At 35.9% G+C, this 22,307-nt stretch overlaps 1 protein-coding gene across 1 annotated transcript in view; it reads right to left on the minus strand.

Moving 5' to 3' along the window:
- Nucleotides 1–22,307, minus strand: part of LOC138705172 (uncharacterized) — a 141,649-nt gene that overhangs the window by 40,654 nt on the left and 78,688 nt on the right. The window contains exon 2 of the mRNA XM_069833876.1: nt 22,127–22,305. Coding sequence (XP_069689977.1) covers nt 22,127–22,305 — 179 coding nt within the window. The remainder of the gene's footprint in view (nt 1–22,126; nt 22,306–22,307) is intronic.

Raw genomic sequence — 22,307 nt, forward strand, 5'->3', positions numbered from 1 at the left:
AATCCTTCCAGATAACGATAAGAGGTGATAACATGCCAAATAGATTTGTAAACCCAGACACTGAAAAATGAACTATATTACGCATGACGGAAAAAAAATTATTTCATAATCTATTTGATTATAACTGCTCAAGTCTCATGTAGAAACCGACATTTTTCCATTCTAACGAATGGAAAGAAAAAAACAAACTGTACATTCTTTTTAGGAAATTAGTAAACGACTAGAATGTTTCCTGGAATAAATACTGATCCAGCCGACACGGTGGTTTCGCGGCTAGAGCGCTGGACTTACAGTATAATCCTCTGTACCAGGTAATACAGGGGTTTTCCCCGGGAAGCTCCAGTTCTCCTGTGGCATCCCAACAAATCTCCATAATCATCCAATCGCGGGTGTAGTGTAGACCAGCCTCCTATGGCGCACCCTGGGCAACGACTCTGTCGGTAAATTAGTCTAAATAATTGGCTTCATATGGGTGAATTATGCAAATCAAGTATCCGTCATTAGTTAAAAAAAAATAAATACTGATCAATCTGTCTAAAAGAATTAGCATCAAATTACATCTAATAATAAATAACTATTAACACTTTTTCGAAAACGTGTAACTTAAAATATACAGTTCACACTAACTAAAATTATTAATAAATGGGGGTTTGATTTTATGGTGATTATTTTACCCGATTTCGGTGATTAAAATGGTTTAAACAAGGAATTTCACGCATATTTCGCACCCTAAAGAAATTTAAAAAATAATAAAATAACATTTTTTTAGTTATTTTATTATTGAAACAATTCCTTTGAAACTAACATACAATTGTTTGCATCATTAATTAAATTAATAATTCAACTCATTCGACTGTGAGGGGGGGGTGACGGTACTGCCTTTCTCGATCTCACGAAGGCAGTTGTTGCGGGAAATAGAAAAAACCTTTGTCTGCTTGCGCTGCTCCCTGAAAGCAGTCCCTGAAACTATGCGTACATCGTTGCCAAATGTCACACGCATGTAATGCTAAACGATCAAACATGTAGAAATATTAATATATATTTTATAACGAAGATAATTCTCACGGTGAAACATACAGCAGAGTCCGTATAGGTCAGTTTCTATCTGATGCTTTTCCAATTCACTGCGGGCTAAAGCAGGGAGATGCACTATCACCTTTACTTTTTAACTTCGCTCTAGAATATGCCATTAGGAAAGTTCAGGATAACAGGCAGGGTTTGGAATTGAACGGGTTACATCAGCTTCTTGTCTATGCGGATGACATGAATATGTTAGGAGAAAATACACAAATGATTAGGGAAAACACGGAAATTTTACTTGAAGCAAGTAGAGCGATCGGTTTGGAAGTAAATCCCGAAAAGACAAAGTATATGATTATGTCTCGTGACCAGAATATTGTACGAAATGGAAATATAAAAATTGGAGATTTATCCTTCGAAGAGGTGGAAAAATTCAAATATCTTGGAGCAACAGTAACAAATATAAATGACACTCGGGAGGAAATTAAACGCAGAATAAATATGGGAAATGCGTGTTATTATTCGGTTGAGAAGCTCTTATTATCCAGTCTGCTGTCGAAAAATCTGAAAGTTAGAATTTATAAAACAGTTATATTACCGGTTCTTCTGTATGGTTGTGGAACTTGGACTCTCACTCTGAGAGAGGAACATAGGTTCAGGGTGTTTGAGAATAAGGTGCTAAGGAAAATATTTGGGGCTAAGCGGGATGAAGTTACAGGAGAATGGAGAAAGTTACACAACACAGAACTGCACGCATTGTATTCTTCACCTGACATAATTAGGAACATTAAATCCAGACGTTTGAGATGGGCAGGGCATGTAGCACGTATGGGCGAATCCAGAAATGCATATAGAGTGTTAGTTGGGAGACTGGAGGGAAAAAGACCTTTAGGGAGGCCGAGACGTAGATGGGAGGATAATATTAAAATGGATTTGAGGGAGGTGGGATATGATGATAGAGACTGGATTAATCTTACACAGGATAGGGACCGCTGGCGGACTTATGTGAGGGCGGCAATGAACCTTCGGGTTCCTTAAAAGCCATTTGTAAGTAAGTAAGATAATTCTCACGTTTTATTTGGAAGAAAGTCATTTTTCGTGCGAATTCTTCATAATTTTTTTTTCTTTTTTAAAATATCGTGATTATGAAGTAATTTCGTGGATTTCTATAAATTTCGCGAAAATATTTCACTTAATTTTGCACTTACTTTAAGGGGGCTTTGCATTTTACAAGCATAAAATTAAGTTTTTAACACACTTCGCGTATATCGTTAATACCAAAAAAAATCACTTCCCTATCAATAAAATATAAACCTAGAAACCAATGGGAGAATCCAGCAGAGAGAAAGAATAACAGGTGCACGTGATCTCGCGTCTTAGCAAAGGATTTCGGGACTGCTGGAACTTGGAATAGCTATCTGCGAGAGTTCCTATACCTTGGCCACATGTCGGATCCGGAGTACGGCGACCCACTGAAGAGACGTATTTTAAAGAAAGAAAACCGGAACAAAGGGGGTAAACTATTTGAACACGGAGTGGGAACTCTTACACTATAACCCATTTCTTTTGCGACTTATACCAACATTTTATTTATGCCTTCGATAGGCACGGAGTCTACAGAATATAGATAGAGTACTGTGCTGTCTAAGACTAGTCAATTGCCTACTTCTGCGACTGTTAAGAAAAGCAGTGTCCACATACTTTATACTACTGTTTATGTTTTATTAATTTCGCAACCATTCACTTCTTCATTATGTTACCAATGTAGTTTATTTTCTTTAAGTGTAACGTGAATATATACTATAAATAAATAATTCGTTGCAATCCAATGTATTCTTTTTTCTGCAATGCACAAATCTAGACTTAACCTAAATTTCAGAAAATGGACAAGCACAAGAAAATTGCTGTGTTGTAACTGGGAATCGAATTCGAGACCTTATGAACTGCAGACAGGAAGCTCTGACTACTAGAACATGGGGCTCATCATGAAAGAATATGAATACGTAAATAAATCTGCAGATTCCTCTACACACGGTCGTACTAGTGATGAATATATGGTTTTCTCAGTCTAGTCTGCTTTTACGACGCGTCATGAGGTTGTAAGCTGATTATGACATGCGAAAGAAATAATTAATGATACGTCCAGACTCTGTTACTCAAAATAAAAAGGCGTTGTTACAGTTTGTTTTTCCATTCCACACCTTTAAAGAATCTCGTACGTTTCTAACTTTCTAAGCCCCTTGATCAGAGCCCCAACACGTCGGAGACGTGCCCAGACTAACAGCCAATCCGCAGCCGTCACTGATAAGTGACGAGTTGTTCATAGTCCGCTCTTATCAGCTGCCTTATAATTATTCATTCATTATTCTTCTTCAAAATATGAGAGCTGCCTTATTTTTTTCCATACACTATCACAAAATAAATAGAGTTATCTATGAACCTACTATATTACCAAAGTCGTAGTAATAATAATAATAATAATAATAATAATAATAATAATAATAATAATAATAATAATATAAAGGTTGTTAAAAGTGTATATTCCGGCGCAAATATAATATTAATGACTAAGGAAATTTCATTAATTTGCACTGAAGTATTAAAAGACTGACCAAGGTTTTAAACAAGGCAGCCCTACAACCTACGTATATCTCGCTATTTTTTTTAGTAAATTATAGATACAGTATATTAAAACTACGTTATTGAGAAATGGTACGAGAACAAGGTAACTTTAAAATTATTAAAGATAATATCAGAATACTATTTTGTTTGCAGACGACCAATCAATCTTCGTTAATTCAAGAACTAATTTACCTACAACCATTATCTGTCCATAAACTAAAATGATATATATAGCAAACAAATATAGCATTCACATTTCAGAAACAAAAACTACAGTAATGGAATCTGAGATGGAAAAATCATAAGAAATGCCAAATAATGATTAACAATCTAGTAACAGAGCAGATAAATAACTTCAGTTAGGCCTATTTGGGGTTTAAGATGTCCTGCTGCCGAAAAGAACACGTGAACGTAAGACTACTGTAGGTAAATTTTATAGCACGGCACTAAAAAATTAAACTTAGACAATTACATAGTCTAACATAAATTTTGTGAAATTATGCCAGTAGGTTACCGATGACATTCGGAAGTGTGAATTGTACCTCAATCGAACTGACAAAAGTAAAACAGAAACAATGGAGAAGTTCCACGTTTAGCAGCAGGAGTGACTCGTTTAAAAGAAAGAAAGTAGCAGAAAAGATCTGTACGTATTTTATCTTACAGAAATAATAAGTTAACTGCAAGATTAATGGTTGTCACATTCAAAGAATGGAACGCAACAGAATACAGTTCACCTTATTTAATTATAAACCCAAAGAAAGGAAAGAAAAAACGCTAAAAGCCTCATTAGTCATTACCACATGACAAGACAAATTTCTCGTTCCCAAAAAAATTCCAGAATTAATTTTCCCGAACAAAAAAATCTCGAAGGCCTGTTTTGTAGAATGGATACCTTCCTGAATCGGTAATCCCGAACCCACATTTCCGAATCTAGTTTCCCGAATGGATATTTTCCCGAATCGGTAATCCAGAATATACTTTGTACCTATCATTTATATAAAAATAGATACCATTATGTAAGTTTCTATAGCAGCATAATACACAAACAGCGTCTTGATGTTGCTACGTAGGTATTTCACAAAATTAACATTTCGAAGTCTTGAAGTGTAACACAGTACTAAATGGACAACGGACCAGAATTATAACCTACGGGAAAAGAAATCTAAGTTGTTACATTTATTATAAAAACAGAAATGGGCAGAAGAAAAAAACTTACTGAGATTGCAAGAAATTGAGGCAGAGGGAGTGTAAAGCAGGAGTTATTACGGTAAGCCAAGGTACAGCTCATGCATTATGTCCAGACACTCCCCCACTCTTCCTACAAAGTTGCGCACGAGATCGGGTGAGTCTACTTAAGAATTATAGGGGAATGGGTTAGCCTTTGCCTTGAACTCGATAGACACACGCCCGACCTTCCCTTCTACTCCTACCCCTCGACGGAAACGTTGTTCCCCTACTGCGCATCGCGAGTGTCTTGACAAAATGCATGAGCTATATAAGTAAAGGCGACGTGGACTGCACATTCTCATGCGCTCAATAGAGAAGAGACTGATGCTGAAATTGTAAAAGCAAACCTGAAACGCTTGGCAGACGAACTAAATTCTGGACGAATTTTGAGAAAGTTCCTTCACGTATTTTAACATTGCTATCGGAATGTGAACATTTGAAGAGAGCTATAAGGAGGTAAAGACGAAAAGATCTACCAGTTAATCCAATATCGAACACAATTTCGGGAGATCCCAGAGATATTAAAAAAAACCTTTCAAGGCGGTAACTACCTTCTGTTTGATAGTTATGATAAAGGTGGAGAGACTGAAAATCAAGTAATCGCGTCGGAACACGTAAAAAAATAGAAATATTATTCAAAAGTCACATATGGTTTCTCGATGGAACGCTGAAGATGAGATCCAATATATGAGTATTTACATCACAACAAATAGGCATTTTTATGGATTATTTTTGTTTCGGGAAATTTCTTTTCGGGCAAAGTCATTCGAGAAATTGGATCCGGGAGGGAGTATTTCGAGAGAATAGGTAAAGAAAATGTCCGGGAATCCAAATTTCTTGATCTGGAAACAAGTCTAAGGTCTAAATCAGTTGATCTGAAGAAGGAGAAGAGAAAAGTAACAGTAATCCTTTTAATTCCCCCTACTTCTTCTTCTATCATCTTCATCTACTCGTTTTCTATTACTTTGCTCATCTCCTCTTCTCCTACTTTTCCTCACTTCGTAGTTCTTTAATTTCTCATCCGAGGCTTATAACTTTCAACTTTCCTCGTCCTCTCGATCCTCATCAATAAGATTCGGATAAAGTAGCTGTATCAGGATAGGCAGCCTTGGTCCCTGCGTTTTGTTTACAAACATTAAGTAGTTGTCGCGTGTCTCCCAGCCGACAGTAGCGACGACGTTTATTCAGTTCCTATTGGCTATAACTGTCCATTCACAAATTTTTTAGCTAGGGGGTGAGGAGCGCTCTTCCCAGCAAGTAGAGTTTCAGCTAGGGGGTAATGTTTACTTAGTCTGAAGCAAGTCAAGACCCTATCCTATACAGTTATACAGCTTATCCTGATATAGTTACTTTATCCGAACCTTACTCATCAACAACACCACTGTCATTGTCATAGTAGCATAAGGAGTAATAGTAATAATAAAAGTGTAGTAATAATAACTAATATCATTTACCATCGTTGTCGTCCTTATTCATTCCACTTCCTCTTTGTTTTCGTATCTAACTGTTCTCTTGCTCACCCTTCTGTCTTTATCTTCCTTTCTTCCTCAACCCTCCTTATTTCTTGTCTTTTCTTTTTCTTTTCCATTTCGGACTCTTCCTTCTTTCTTCACAATTTCTTTCTTAAGTTCATATTCTCCTCCTTACATCTTAGTCTCACAAATATCACAGTCGTTACATAATTTAACAAAAATAAACTAATTTGAACTTTTCCTGTAACAGGAGTGTACGAAGTTTAATGTTCGTGTATGTACTTGACTCAGTACATAAGAAGATCAGTGATTCTACTGGGTGAACAGTATAGAACAGAACAGGTTTCACGGCCGGCGGCTATGCGCACGGAAGTGGGGGACTCAAGGCCGCGCCAGGTCGTGAAACCTGTTCTGCTCTATACTGTTCACCCAGTATTCCTGGTATAGGAGAAGTTTTGCCTCCATTCCCCATCATGAGTGTCTGTCCTTTGTCTTGTATTTGTTCTGTGATGTCTCCGCCGTCACCCTGAATCGTGTTGACCCCATGGTTAGGAAGGCCTGCATTGTAAGGGAGTCTAGGATTGGTACAAAGAAGATTGTACCCTTCCCTATTAAGCATTAGAGTGTGTAAGTTAAAAAGTAGGTTAACACGAGAAACAAAGATAAACGTACATACATGTGTACAGAGTGGACGGAAGCACATTACATTAATTCAGACGCGTTATAGATCAGGTCATTATGAGCAAATTTTGTGAAATAATATTTTAATACGACCAATGCATTGAGGATTTTTAGTTGTTTTTGTTTAGTCAACTGTCCGAAGATAGGTCTGAACCTCACAAGTGATACCAATAAGACATCACTTATGAGGCAACTAAACCAGGAGATAATGGGGTAGGGTGGCCATTTCCTTTCCCCCTCAATCGCCGATTAACTACATATTACACTAATCAAACTTCAGATACATGCAGACAATTGTTCTTCTCTGACACATATCGTCAAGTGAGATGTACTGCGTGATAATAGATATACATATCAGCCAGAACCTCAATCAGAGGCGATTTTTAATTGTTCGTGAATATTAAATGCAACATGTAGCAATGCTGCAAAACATAAATACTCGTAGCAGTACGTACTCCTTCACTTTACTCACTAGTAGAGGGCTGAATGTAATTTTTTTCTACCTAAGGTGCTCTGGCTGCAGCGTTGCCGGCTTTGCACAACCACATTATTACAGTTGGCGAGTGTAATTTGTAATCACTTTTTAGACGATTAATTGAAAACTGTACTTTTTATGAATATAATCGTAAATTACTATTAAAACACAGTCATAAATGCCTTATTCTGCATTATTATATATATAACACCTATTTTTAAACAATTTTATGGAATCTGCAATTAACATTTTAACAAAATAAATAACATTTTTAAAACCATTCGCAAAGGACAAAATGATATATTTTCACCACAGGAATGAAACACTATAGCTATATCTGCACGGTTCAATTTTCCATGTGAGTAAGTTATGTATGCAATCTGGGGAGAATACCGAAAGATTGAAAACGCACGTTCAAATAAGTTACGTGCAGATTTTTTCTTTACATGGTGCACCGTGTTGAATGCCATCTTCACTATGTATTCATTCATTTAGCGTTTTGTCCAAGGGCAGGTCTTTCACTGCAAACTCAGCTTTCTCCAGTCTTTCCTATTTTCTGCCTTCCTCTTTGTTTCCTCATATGATCCATATATCTTAATGTCGTCTATCATCTGATATCTTCTTCTATCCCGAACTCTTCTCCCGTTCACCATTCCTTCCAGTGCATCCTTCAGTAGGCAGTTTCTTCTCAGCCAGTGACCCAGCCAATTCCTTTTCCTTTTCCTGATCAGTTTCAGCATCATTCTTTCTTCACCCACTCTTTCCAACATAGTTTCATTTTTTATTCTGTCCGTCCACTTCACACGTTCCATTCTTCTCCATATCCACATTTCAAATGCTTCTATTCGCTTCTCTTCACTTCGTCGTAATCACTATGCATATATTATATTAATTAATAAATTTAATATTAAATATCAATTCAGTACTTACTTGATTCTCAAAATTGTAGTTGAACATTCTATAGGCACTCGTATTTGCGATAATCTTCAATAAAGCTAATTGTACTTGCTGTCATTTTCAGCTTAAAAGGTCCACCATCACCAAAGAAAACAACTTTCAGTTTATTTACGATAACCTAGATCTAGAACAATCAGTTCCTCGCTATATGGTACAGTAGTGTTGAGCGAAATAACCCACAAGATACCCACCGGTGGTGGGTAGTTTTCAATTGTTGGATGCACTCTCCTTTTTAGTGGAAAAAGGAATGCACAATTGAATGCCTTTCGTTCACTCTTGCATGTATTGCTTGAATGCGTAAAGTTGAAAGAAAAGTTGAACCATGTAGAAAGATGCACGTTAAGAGAATAGGCCTGCATAATAAATATGGCACATAGGTCTAGGCCTGTTATCGTTTAAAAATGAGTTAACTGCTACTGAAAATAAGAAATTAGAGGCCTAGTTCATAGTATACTCATATGACTAAGTCATTACTAGTGAGCAACATTATCGAAGTGGGCAATACAATCTCGCTCTAAGTTGTAAAACGTTGGTTTGTTTGTACCTGAAAGAGGAAATCCCTTTTGTCTCTTGCATGATTACGTTGAGGTTACAATAATAAACGTTGTCTCGACCAGCAAGGGCGTGTCAATAGCAGAGCAATTTACTGGAATGTATCTGAATGAGGCCATCACATACACACAAAAACTGGGCGCCTCGTGGTGCCCGTTCTTTATTTATGTCAGGGATACGGATTGTAAATTTCAATTGTTTCAATAGCGGTATTGCGGCAATATAAAGACATGCTTCACAGATTAGTCGAGGATTGTTGGAAAACAAGCTATTTTAAGCATAAAGTGGAGTTGCCAGACACAAATCAGCGGCATCGGGACAAGTTCTTAGTTTGCTGGTTTATAAATATCTACTTTTACTACGCATATTACCCATGCATGAGGGTCACATTTTTACACAACTATTTTAATTGGATATTAAAACACAAAAAGAAAACATGTACCAAGAAAAAATCAAGAATTTGTGTGATGTTCTGACATAAGTTAATACAATTTCATGTTTTAAAATATAACATTTGGTGTATTAATATAAAACTAAATCGAGTAGTTGTTCTGCTCTGAATGTAATAAAAAGTACAGAATAAACACTTTTTTTATTTCGGGCAGGGCAAGTCGTAAATCAAAAATAGGAACATCAATTTTCCTAAACGTGTATTGTTTGAACAAGTCTTTCCTATGAAAGCGCTGAATGATACAAACGGCAAATTAGAATGCTTTTCTTTTTTAATTTCTGAATTTTCAAGTTCTATGCATAATTTTATCTGTATCTTATAACTAGAGTGTTGAGTTTGGTTATCTAGTGCCACCAAACAATCCGCAACAGTGTAGTTGCATATGGGGTTATAGATCAGTGGCACTGAACCCCGGACACACAGTTCAGGTCTACTGTTCAGTGAGTAAGGCAGCATACATGACGAAACAAAACAAAAATAATTTTGTTTTTACTGTGATTTATTTTATTATTGTAATTTCCACCATTTTATTTGTTTGCTTGTTTGCTTGCTCACTCGTTTGTTCGTTTGTGTGTTTGCTCTTTTGTTCGTTTATTTATTTATTCATTCACCTGTTCGTTTGTTTTTTATTTATTTATTTGTTTGTTTGTTTACTTTTGTTTGTTTGTTTATTTATTTATAGATGTGTATATACATAGTAAGCTGTACCCAGGGCTGGGCAGTATTTGAAATACATTTGTATTTTGTATTTTGTAATCTGTAAGGATTTTCGAAAGTATTTTGTATTTTGTATTTAAATACATAAAATTGATGTATTTTGTATTTCAAATACTCAAAATACTTTTTTCTTCTTCTTGTTCTTCAAGTTTTGGATTTGGATTTGAAGAATGAACTTTTGTCTTATTTGCCTACCCATTTCAGTTTTGCTAGCCATACACTTAGTTTTCTTGCCACAACTGATTTCCTTAATGCCATAAAGAAATCTCCAACAGCATCAAGGATCCATCACCAAACACTTGCTAATGTCTAGCATTATGGAATGCGTCTAGGAGATTAAAATACTCAGAAATTATATCAGATGTCTTGAAATATTCATTAAAGTTTCCTTGCCCAACTCGATGGAATTCTCCTCATGACTCAATCTCTCAAATATTGCAATTCAAACATGATATAAACAGTATATGTGAAAAACTGGGATTGCCAACCTTAAAAGATGTTGAGTTTCAGTACCTTGAAGAATATTGTGCAGTTCTGAAACCCATTGCCGTAGTCCTTAATTTAATGCAAAATGAGAAGACGTGCTATAATGGCCAACTTTCGTCCACATAAATTTATCTTAAAAACAGATTACATATACTGCTACCTAGTAATCTACGCCATCTATTCCAAATAACTCGAGTCCTAATAAGTTCACTTTCATCAAGATTTTTAAAGCGATGTTTGATCTGATACCAGAAGAAAATTGAGCTATTTTGGCAGCTTACTCCACCCATCATTGAAGATGAGATGGCTACTGACATTGCCTCACTAAATGATAAGAAGAGGACACAGAATATGTGTATGATATCAGCTGAGCAGTTGTCTACTACATCTCTGGTCAGTTCAGACAATGAAGATTATGAAAACAATTTTTATGTTTTCAACTCAAGTACGACAGACTTTGAAAACCAAAAAGAAAATAACTTATCTGCTGTGGAGTATGAGCTCATAGAATTCTTCAATGGCAAAGAGACAACCCTGTGCACTCTATACAGAATTACCAACAGTGAAACAAGGTTTTATAAATATAATACAAGTTTGTGTTCCTCTGTGCCTGTAGAAAGACTGTTCTGTTTTGCAAGATTTATTCATTCACAAGCAAGGGGATCCTTATCTTATGAACATTTGAGTAAATGTTTTTTTTGAAAGGGAGCAGTAATTATTTATATGTAGCATAATTTCATTGCTGACTGGGAAATGGAAGAATGTTCAGTTACAGTGTTTATATAAAACTTCGAGGTAAAAATACTTTTAATGTTAATATAATATTTTAGATTTTCAGTACGGTAATATTCTTATTTCTTTAGGCCTATATATTGTATCGAGTATTTGAAATACAAATGTATTTTGAGTATTTGAAATGCAAATGTATTTTGAGTATTTGAAATACAAATGTATTTTGGTTAATTTTTTTAAAAGTATTTTGTATTTGTATTTCAAATACAATTATTTGAAGTATTTTGTATTTGTATTTGAAATACTTGGATGTCAGTATTTTGCCCAGCCCTGGCTGTACCCTGTTACAACGTTGATTTGTAAAATAAGTATTCACAATTAATTTATACAATCTGGCTTTAGAGATGGTAATGCATGGAGTAAAAAAAACTACAAACATTCCTAAATGAACGAAAGTTCAAACATCAGGGCCGAAGTATATTTTAAAATTCCAGTATTAACTTATTTTAAATTATGAATATTCAAATTTCAGTCCTTTTAATAACTTGTCATATTAGTTACTTCTAAACTCATTTTCATTTTGATAAAATCTCTCTCTCTCTCTCTCTCTCTTTTTTTTTTACAATGTACAAGTTGAAACGTCAGGGCCGAAGTATATTTCATATTAACTTATTTTAAACTGTGAATATTCAAATTCCGGTCCTTTTAATAACTTGTCATATTAGTTACTTCTAAGCTCATTTTACTTTGACAAAATATCTCTTTTTCTTTTAAAATATGCAATTTAAATGTTCAAAACTCTGTCAATAGGAGAAAATTAAGAAGTATTGGTTTTTACTTTTTAGATGAAAAATATATTATGAAACAGAAAGTAGCTAGAATTTAGATATGTTTTACTTATTGTGAGAATAATTTTCTTTTGTCCATAAGGTGACTTTAAATAAATATTTAGTTTGTTATTAAGTCCATGTGACAGGATACTTAGTACGCGAGTCCTATTCTCATTGTTCAGTGACTATACAGGCAGATACACGAATAAACAGATGTACACACGAAACGGAGCGGGGAGTCGACCTGAACTGGCTTGACTCGCATAGCGAAGGTAGTATGATCCATGTACACCTAACTTGTACTCAAAGTAACCAAACGCAGGACTCTATTTATAGCACAGAAAAAAGTCAATCACTTTAATATTCTAAAAACATGGACATTTCGATATTTCTACTAGATATAGGTCTCTCTATGTTTTTATATAAATACTATGCCGATGGTGGAAGGTGAGAGACGAATCGATATATTGGTATAGATATCTGGCGTTACGGATGAGTTCGTGGTTGTGGATATTTAGGGATGGGTTATTGGGCAATGAAAGGATTAAGGATTGGTGGGTTCTTAATGTTTTATGGATGGGTTAGTGGGTAATGGAATGATTAAGGATTGGTGGGTTCTTAATGTTTTATGGATGGCTTAAGGACGAGTTGGTAAATAGATGGATTGGTTACGGATTGGTTCATAGTTGTGGATGTTTATGGATGGATTAGTGGGCAATAGAAGGATATAGGATTGGTGGGTTCTTAATGTTTTATGGATGGATTAAGGATGAGTTGGTAAATGGATAGATCCGTTACGGATTGGTTCATAGTTGTGGATGTTTATAGATGGGTTAGTGGGCAATGGAAGGATTAAGGATTAGTGGATCCTTAATGTTTTATGGATGGGTTAAGGACGAGTTGGTAAATGGATGGATTGGTTACGGACTGGTTTATAGTTGTGGATGTTTATGGATGGGTTAGTGGGTGATGGAAGGATATATATATATGGAGTGATGGTGTTTAATGTTTTATGGATGGGTTATGGAAGAGTCGGTGAATGTATAGACAAGTTATACATGGGCGGTGTATAGTTTATGTGGTCTAATGAACGGGTTATGATTGTAGATTCTCGATGGATTATGGGTAGGTTGGCACGTGGATGGACGATTAAGAATGAGTAGATGAGTGGATGAAGAGATGCAAGGGGACAGATGGTAGACAGATGGAAGTAAAAGTGACAATTGAACAGACGAAAAAAAAAAACTAACTTTTTAACGCATTCTGCTATGTTAAATTTCAAACAAAGAAGCTATAAGTAAAGCGCAGTTGGAAGTGTTACAGTTGCGATTGTTTTTTGTACCAACTCACGTGTCGCTTGTATGTAGGCCTACAGTAACAATTGTGATACAATACAGCGTTACTCTAATTTTATTTTCTGATCTTATTCTTTCCTATTCATATAGCTGAAATTTACTGAAAGGAAGTGCATTTCATTGTCTGACATGTTACCTCGCTACCAAGGTCACTAATGTATAACATCATATCAAGGACTAATTCACTCATATAACGCAAGATAACGTTACCTGAACGGCTAGAGCGTCGGCTTTGCGCATTGATAACCCGAGTTCGAATGGTGTGGAATTCAAGTAGAATTTGTGAATAAAACAGTGCTTGGTGATAGGTTTTCGTAGAGTATTCCCATTTTCCCTACCAGCATTCCATTAATGTGTGTGTATGTATGTATGTATGTATGTATGTATGTATGTATGTATGTATGTATGTATGTACATAGATCGCTTCCTATGTCCCACCAAGGGGAACTGTACACAGTGGTCGGAAGACACCTGTTCGACGCGAAAAATTAGAAAGACCGCTCTGATTTTGATGAAACTATGTCGTCCGATGTTTTATGACATACTTGACCTAAATATTAACATTTTTTTCAGCATTGGCAGACGTTTCTGAGTATTTTAAGGATACACTTAGGTGAGACTTGAATTTTCTTAACTGTTTGAGATAGATTTTTGAAAAGTTGTATACTTATCATGCTGCATATAAATAGCCCCTGTACGAAATATCATCTCATTTCGTCTAAAATTGTATGGATTACTAAAATGTTTTGTAAATTTAACCCACTGCTAGTAATATGAATAGTACATCATTCGTTGGTAAAAGGGGTTGCTACCACCCCAGGCATTTAACATGTAAATAAACAAATACTGTAGATATATTTATTTATGAAACCATTTTTACTATTAAATTATGACTTCCCTACACACAAAAATTAACGTATCTATAATAAAAGTACAACATAATGATATAGTTTTAAGGTGCCGAGAAACAGGCTATATACTACAAACTGGTCTGCCACGCTTTGAACTACGTACCTGACTTTCACTTTTGTATCTTTTCTCGAGAGGAAAAATAACATATAGAATATTTGTGTAGCTTGATGGGTCTGAGTTCGATCTCTTCGAGATCCCTGCCTCGTTTCATCCCTACGATTGAAGATGTGTTCGCAAAGAGCTCACGGACAAATACCTTGTCTAAATGTCATTACATGTGAGGAGATACAAGTTGGAAAGCTCTTAAAGTTCTTAAAAAATTTCCTTCTTTTTAGGTTTCGTTGTGGTTGTGTTGTATATAGGATCAAAGCATTTAGAGCAGCTAGACTTAGAATTCCAAACAACATACAGAGTGGACGACGACACGTGTATCTTGAAACTGTGTAACAATTTATCATTCATTATGTCGAACACGTGAACCCCTCCTTTCGTATCAATGTAAAATTGGATTATTTCGATGTAAAATGGCACAATTCAAATAAAAGGAAGAGGAAATAATTGCCACCGTGGAAGGTAACAGGAGTGGTGAACAACCCCGAGGAACAATTAAATCCACTTAGAACCGAAAATAACGGGACTGTCGCCAGGGCAACGAATATTCTGAATCTATTAACAGTCGAGTGAAATTACATAGACGGACATAAAATAAGAAACAGAAATACCAATGTAAGACATAGATGAATATCTCGCTGGGTTGCGCGCCACCCGTGTTACCATCGGAGGATTAAATTGTACCGTATATTGAAAAATCGGTATTTCTCCCACAATCACCAACCTTTTATCTAAAATTTGCTCCACATACTTTTAAAACTCTCTGAAATATAACTTGCGTTTTACTTTTCTCACAAGGAAGACTCAACAAGTGATAATGGATTTTCACAACGATTTTTCCACCATAAGTTCTATTTGAAATACGACACCTCCCTATAAATTTCTACATCCGGAGAAAGCCTAGTTTTCGAGATATAATTTTTTCAAAATCTTCAATCCAGAGCTATATCAGCTAATGCAAACAGTGCTATGTGCTAGACACACCAGACAATAAATCTCATCTAGTTGTATACCGTACTGTCAAAATCTCCTTAAATAATACATAATATTCATGAAATTGACTATAGAATAGTCTATGAAGAAATTATAAGGAAATGTAAGCATACCTGAAATTACTTACTGTACTGATCACAGTATTGGAAATCGTTCTAAAAATACTCAAAATATAGTGGAACTTGGTACCACGAACATTTCAGAAAAATGAGTTTCTCACAGCTTTAGAGCAGTTCTGTACATCAACGTGAAAACATATGCAATTCTACAAGAGTGACGAATTTATCGGGTTTGTTGTCAAGATACCCGGCTTTATGCCAGCCATATTTAAACATATTTGTGCGAGGTCGTGCGTATTTGCTTGGTTTCCGCACAAAACCAATCCGCGGAAAGTCTAAAATTCCACATTCAGTATTCCCAACCTAACACACATAACAACTTCCCTCTTCTTACCGCTTAAGTGACATATTGATTTTACTGCTTTTAACATATTATTTTTAGAGACGTTCAATATAGTAATAATTATAAATTGGAAACTTACCACTGCAATTTCACCTAAATTGCACTGTTAATTATTGTTTTTAAATATTTGCAAAAATTAAGTAGACTCTACAACTCCACTAAAGTTACTGCATTCGTGATGCAAGTAACATTAAGGAAGCCGTGAAAAAATCAACAAGATTCCAGATGCCGATGTTATTACTGCAATGTGTTATATAAATAATATTGTTAAAATATTAAAATGAAAAATAAATCATTACATAACCTTACCGTTTGTTTTAAGTTCGCATTTATAGACTGGGGGAAAAAAAAGACAGACGTATATCACGGCCTGCTGGAGTAGGCCTATAGTAAACACAGAAAACATTTTAAAGCAACAATGTTGAAGATAGATATTTTTGTTTTCAAATTTGCCGTCATTGAACAGAAACCAAGATGGAGATTTCATTGCAACTAATTAGAAATTCCTCTTTCAGGTATGTAATAAACGATCTTCGCACAAAATAATCTACGATACACGAGCGGTATGTTTTCTTTCAATTCTCGGAAATTAAAAAAGCTCAACTACGTTTCGCTTTTTCAAACTTTTCCTCGAACATGAAAACTTCAACATACCGCTCTTGTAACGCATATTACTATTATATATCTAGGAGATTTTTTTTTTTATTTTAGTAAGTTATTGTACGACGCTTTATCAACATCTCAGGTTATATCTAGGAGATGAAAGCTGATTATGTGTTAATGACTGCAATTTTATCACATTATCTCTCTGATGCAATATTAATATTCGTGCCAAGTAACAAAGAAAAACCATCAGAGAACTTAGGAATGAAATTTTTCCAAGGCCTAAAGCCATAAACGTCAAGAGGCTGAACACTCGGAGCTGTGTGCTTTGGAATTGTTGACACTTCCACCGTTTTACCTTCTGGAGTTATTCTTTCTGTAGCCTGTCTACCTCGGTAACTGGTCCACGAGTCTACCAAAAGAATGCTATGATCACTGACAGATGGAAAGTATATTTGTTGAAACCGCTTGAAGAAGTGAGTTTTCATATGCTTTCCCGATTTTGAGAGCAATGAATAAACAAATGGGGCTTTCAACATTTTCTTCTTCATGAGACTTATATGAGTGTCAAGAGATTATTTTGAAAAATCATATCTCGAAGGTTGGGCCTTCTCCGGATGTAAAAATTTATAGGGAGATTTCTTATTTCAAATGGAACGTATGGGGGGTGGGTGGGGGGGGAACTGTTGTGAAAATCCATTATCTCGAATAGTGAGCTTTCCTTGTCAGATTATTCTTCAAGTGCTAAGAAAAAAAGATCTGGATTAAAGAGAAAAAAGGAGCTGTCAGAGGATAGAGGATGAATAGAGGAGAACCATAGGAAAGACGGAGGTCCAAAATGGGCTGTAGTGCCATGCTAGAAGAAAAAGAAGTAGTTACATAAAAACGATTTTTTTTGCAACATAACATAACGGCATATTATGACAATATTAATTGAGTATTATTTTAGGTGTGCATTTCGAAAGTAGAGCTGCTTGTAAAGCAGTCGACGTACAGTATACTCGTATTAATTTGTACTCGCCTTCCTTACCCGGCACACGGCCTTCGCACAGAGCTTTATGAACTTGGACGATTAAGTTGAAATCTAGAACCCCGCATAAGGCGTGGTGTAGCGTTTTCAAGTGAGCTACATTAAGGAAAGACTTCAAATACGAGTCCTGCAAGTTCTGAAGACCGCACGCTCTACACCTGCTGCAAACTGCAACTTTAAGCCCAAGCAATCTTCTTGGCCTTGATACGTCACCTTGTCTGTCGGTATCAAGACTTCACGCAGCATTCCGAGTACTGCATTTATATCAGTTCAGCTTGCTTATTTATTTACTGTTCTATATATTTGAATACCTTGAAGAGAATATTATATACATTTAAATATATAGAAACAATGTTCATTATTAACTGCAAATACGTAACATACTAAATATTTACGGACGCAAATTGTAGAAATGTGGCCAGAAAATTACATTTCCTCCTTTCCCTACATCATCATCATCATCATCATCATCATCATCATCATCATCATCATCGTCGTCGTCGTCGTCGCCGACATTGTCGTTTGTTATCATGATTACATCTAATAATCACAAATAATTATCATCATCAATAGTCGTCGTTAAAATTATGGTTTATTTAACGACGCTCGCAACTGCCGAGGTTATATTAGCGTCGCCGGTGTGCCGGAATTTTATCCTGCAGGGGCCTGTTTCTCAAAAATACTAGTTTAGTAGTTCACCAGTTACTAGTTACCAGAGTATATTTCACCAGCTCTAGTAGATTCTGTTTCTCAAACTATTTCACCAGTCTAGTAACTTGTGACAATGTTTCACTAGTCACATGATCTGTTTCACTAGTCAGCTGATTGAGTTCATTTGTTTATAGTCATTGGTAGGTATTGTTATTTGAGGTTAGAAGGCTAAGTTGTTTGTATTGTGGTTTCGATTTCTCTTTTCGGTTGAAATTCCATCAGTTGAAAGCAAATTAACTATACTCAATATGATTAATGAATCAAAGGATTATTATTCGGTGCTTTTTCAAGCATGTTAACAAAAAATGATGAAATAAACGAATGGACAAAAAGTGTTGTAATGTGTGAGGCTATGGAACTGATACCTCAGAACAAAGATTATGCATACGTTAGGGACACTTACTGGCCCAACATTAAGAAAGCAATTTTGATAAGTACCAATTCAAGTTCACAGTATCGTAATTTGAACATATGATGTAACTAGTGGGTCTACTGCCGACATGAATGCCACTTATGACTTGATGAAAAATTCGCTAATTTTTTTTTTTGTTTTACATTTTATCTATTCATAAATTATTGTCGTTATATATTTAATTTGTAGGTTAAAGTTGACAATGTCAGAAGAACTGGCAGTGGAGGAGGAAAGCTAGTAAAAATTAGTTGATGAATTGGTATTAGATTATTAGGAAAAAATTCTGCAAGTGTTGCTGGTCTAGGACAGAAAGACTAGATGGCATTGGAAAATAATCAACATCCCGATTTGTAGAGCAATTTGTATTTGAAACTTTGCTGATAATGCATGACTTCTATTTGTTTGTCTTGTTATGGCAGGTCCCACTATATTTAACAACTCTCCAAGCTTTTCAGCACTTTATTTAAACCGTTCATTATATTTAAACAATGCTCCCGTAAAGGAATAATAATTGTTCTTTCTCGATATAGTTTTAGCTCTTCTCACAACAACTTCTTTACTACTTCAATCGAAATCACTAAACCACATTTAATAAAAAAATAACTACAATATTTTGTTTTGATTATCTGAGAAAGATTGCCTCTGGTAACTGATAATATAGAAATCACCAGTCTTTAGAGTCTTGTAGGAATATTCCTGTTAAATACTAGTATAATCAACTAGATTAGCATTTTGAGAAGCAGAATCACTTTTGAACTGGTGAAATCGACCAATATTACTAGTCTGTGAACTGGTAACTACTACTTTACCCTTGTAGTTTCTAGAAACACAGACTTGTAAAATAAACTAATATTACTACTGTACAGACTAGTATTACTAGTCCGTGAGTTTTGAGAAACAGGCCCCTGGTAGCAGTTGCATAGGCTGTACAAACAGGAGCGACCAAACAACAAGGATGAACAAAATTAACATTATGAAGTCGAGATGCAATAGCTCTTTATACTTTGTTTACACATTTTTAATAGATGCAATGCAATTGTTTCACAGCAGAAGATGTTCTATATGTACGATTTTGAATAACTAACAAAATGTACTTGTACACTACAATATGGAATGAATAACTTAGAAAAAACATTCACGTATACATCTTTTGAAACAGCTCGAGTATTACATCATTTTCGTCATAATAGCAATACTGTTATGCGAAAATAAACATTTGAAGATAAAATTTTGCCAGAATACTTTCGATTTCCGCCTCATACCAGCCCTATTACGTCTCGCAAAATGTTATTTAAAGAGACTAATCTAATCATAGGGTACTTATTATGATCAAATAGTTTGGCTCTTAATCTTATCTTACTTCGCTAGCTTTATACGTATGTGCTGGTGAAAATCGTAATAAACCAACTTTCCCTGCAAATTTACGAATCTTCGAACACAGTTTATAGTTCAAGGAATTGCGAAAGCTAAAGAAGTCCTTGTTCTTACACGTACATTTCAGCAGTGCAGTATGTGAAAGATCAATTAATTTTAGCCGCAACTCTGGAGACAAATTCGCTGCATTTGCAGAAGGGGGGCGACAAAATAGTTCTAATTTGTGTTGAATCATTTCCATTTAACATCTCTGAATACTTCATTTTGTAATAATGAAATGTTTCCCACATATTGAGGACAGTACTATAATGTCTCCTTGTTCTATACATCGCTACTCTACTTAACGTATGCATGGACAACTCTTCACCGCTACCCCTCTTTCGGTGCGTTGCAGCAGGGGAAGTAATTTAACCCGCGTGCAGACCAATCTGTCCCCCGCGTGCTACTGCCCGTACAAGCTTGAATATGCACCTCTGCCTTAACCTAACCCATCTTCAAATACTGGTTCATTCTGTCAATACAATAAATTATGTCCTACTCTACTCCTTCAGACAGAGCAAAGTAGGACATCACTTGATCAGTGGAGTCTTATTAATTCCATGTATAATAAGTACAGATAATAGATTCTAGTAACATGAAATTGAAGATTGTATTCGCCATGATGGTCTAGTTGCTAGAGCACTAGATCACTAGAATTATAATCCTGTGGACCCGGGTTCGATCTCCGGTGTACCCCCGATTTATAACTTGTATTAGGCAAGCCCGTGATCCAGGTAACACGGGTTTTCTCCAGGAGTTTCGGTTCCATTGTGGCATCCCAACAAATCTCTATCACATCTCATTTCATCATGGGTGTAGCACAGACCAGCTTCCTATGGCGCACCTTGGGCAACGACTCTTTAGGTAAATTGGTCTACATAACTGGCTTCATGTGGTTGTATGACGTAAGTTAAGAGTCCACACCTGTGGAGTAAAGATTAGCGCGTCTGGCCGCGAAACCAGGTGGCCCGGGTTCGATTCCCGGTCGGGGCAAGTTACCTGGTTGAGGTTGTTTCCCGGGTTTTCCCTCAACCCAATATGAGCAAATGCTGGGTAACTTTCGGTGCCGGACCCCGGACTTAATTCATCAGCATTATCACGTTCATCTCATTCAGACGCGAAATAACCTAAGATGTTGATAAAGCGTCGTAAAATAACCTACTAAAAACGTAAGTTAAGAACCCGCAATTAGTAAAAAAATAAAAATAAAAAAATAAAGATTTAGCACTTTAGAAATCAGATTTAGCATTTCACACAATTTTTAAGGTTAGAATATAGTATTTTGTAGCGTTTTTGGTTGGAAGATTTTTTTGTGTATAAAACTTTAAAAGTGTTATAAAATGTTAAAAAAGGTAACATACCTTAATGACAGACGGGTCCCGTTTCAGCACCGTGTGGTGTCATCATCAGTGTCTTTCGAACTATTGCGGCTCCAGCTCGTCTTGATTTTGGCCACACAGGTGTTGAAACGGGGCCCGTCTGTCGTTAAGGTATATTAAATTTTTTAACATTTTATAACACTTTAACATTTTAATTTAAGTTTTATACAAGTGTTAAACAAAGACAAATGTCACCATTGTGTTAACAGGTGCGTTCTCTAGATTTTATAGTTAAAATTCTTTCAAATAATAAATAAGTGAAAGGAACATATAAAAGTACAGTGAAATTGTGAACATTAAGAAACATGTCTAAGATATGATGTGATTTTTATCCCGAGCTATCTCGTTAACTCAAAACGACCCGCTTCAACAAACAACTTCTCTCAGTGAACACTGGACCTAAAGCGATCGCATAGACACCCAATATTCTACCACCAGCAGTGTCAGATATACAAACAATCCTCTAAGGTACAAACACCATATAAACAGCACTACTGAAAGCATTCTCTTTAGGCTTCCTTACCTTGGAGAACTTAACGGAGTGCCGGTCGTGCCTCCTGGAGTCGATGAGACGCGCCAGCAGCAGGGTGGGGCCGATCACCAGCATCGTGGTGCCCACGGTGATCAGGATGGCCGCCGACGGGTTCACCTTCGAGCTCCTCTGTGAGGACGTCGCATTCCGCTCAGCTCCTTCCGGCGCGCCT

The sequence above is a fragment of the Periplaneta americana genome, chromosome 8 (assembly GCF_040183065.1).
Source record: "Periplaneta americana isolate PAMFEO1 chromosome 8, P.americana_PAMFEO1_priV1, whole genome shotgun sequence".
NCBI classification, from domain to species: domain Eukaryota; kingdom Metazoa; phylum Arthropoda; class Insecta; order Blattodea; family Blattidae; genus Periplaneta; species Periplaneta americana.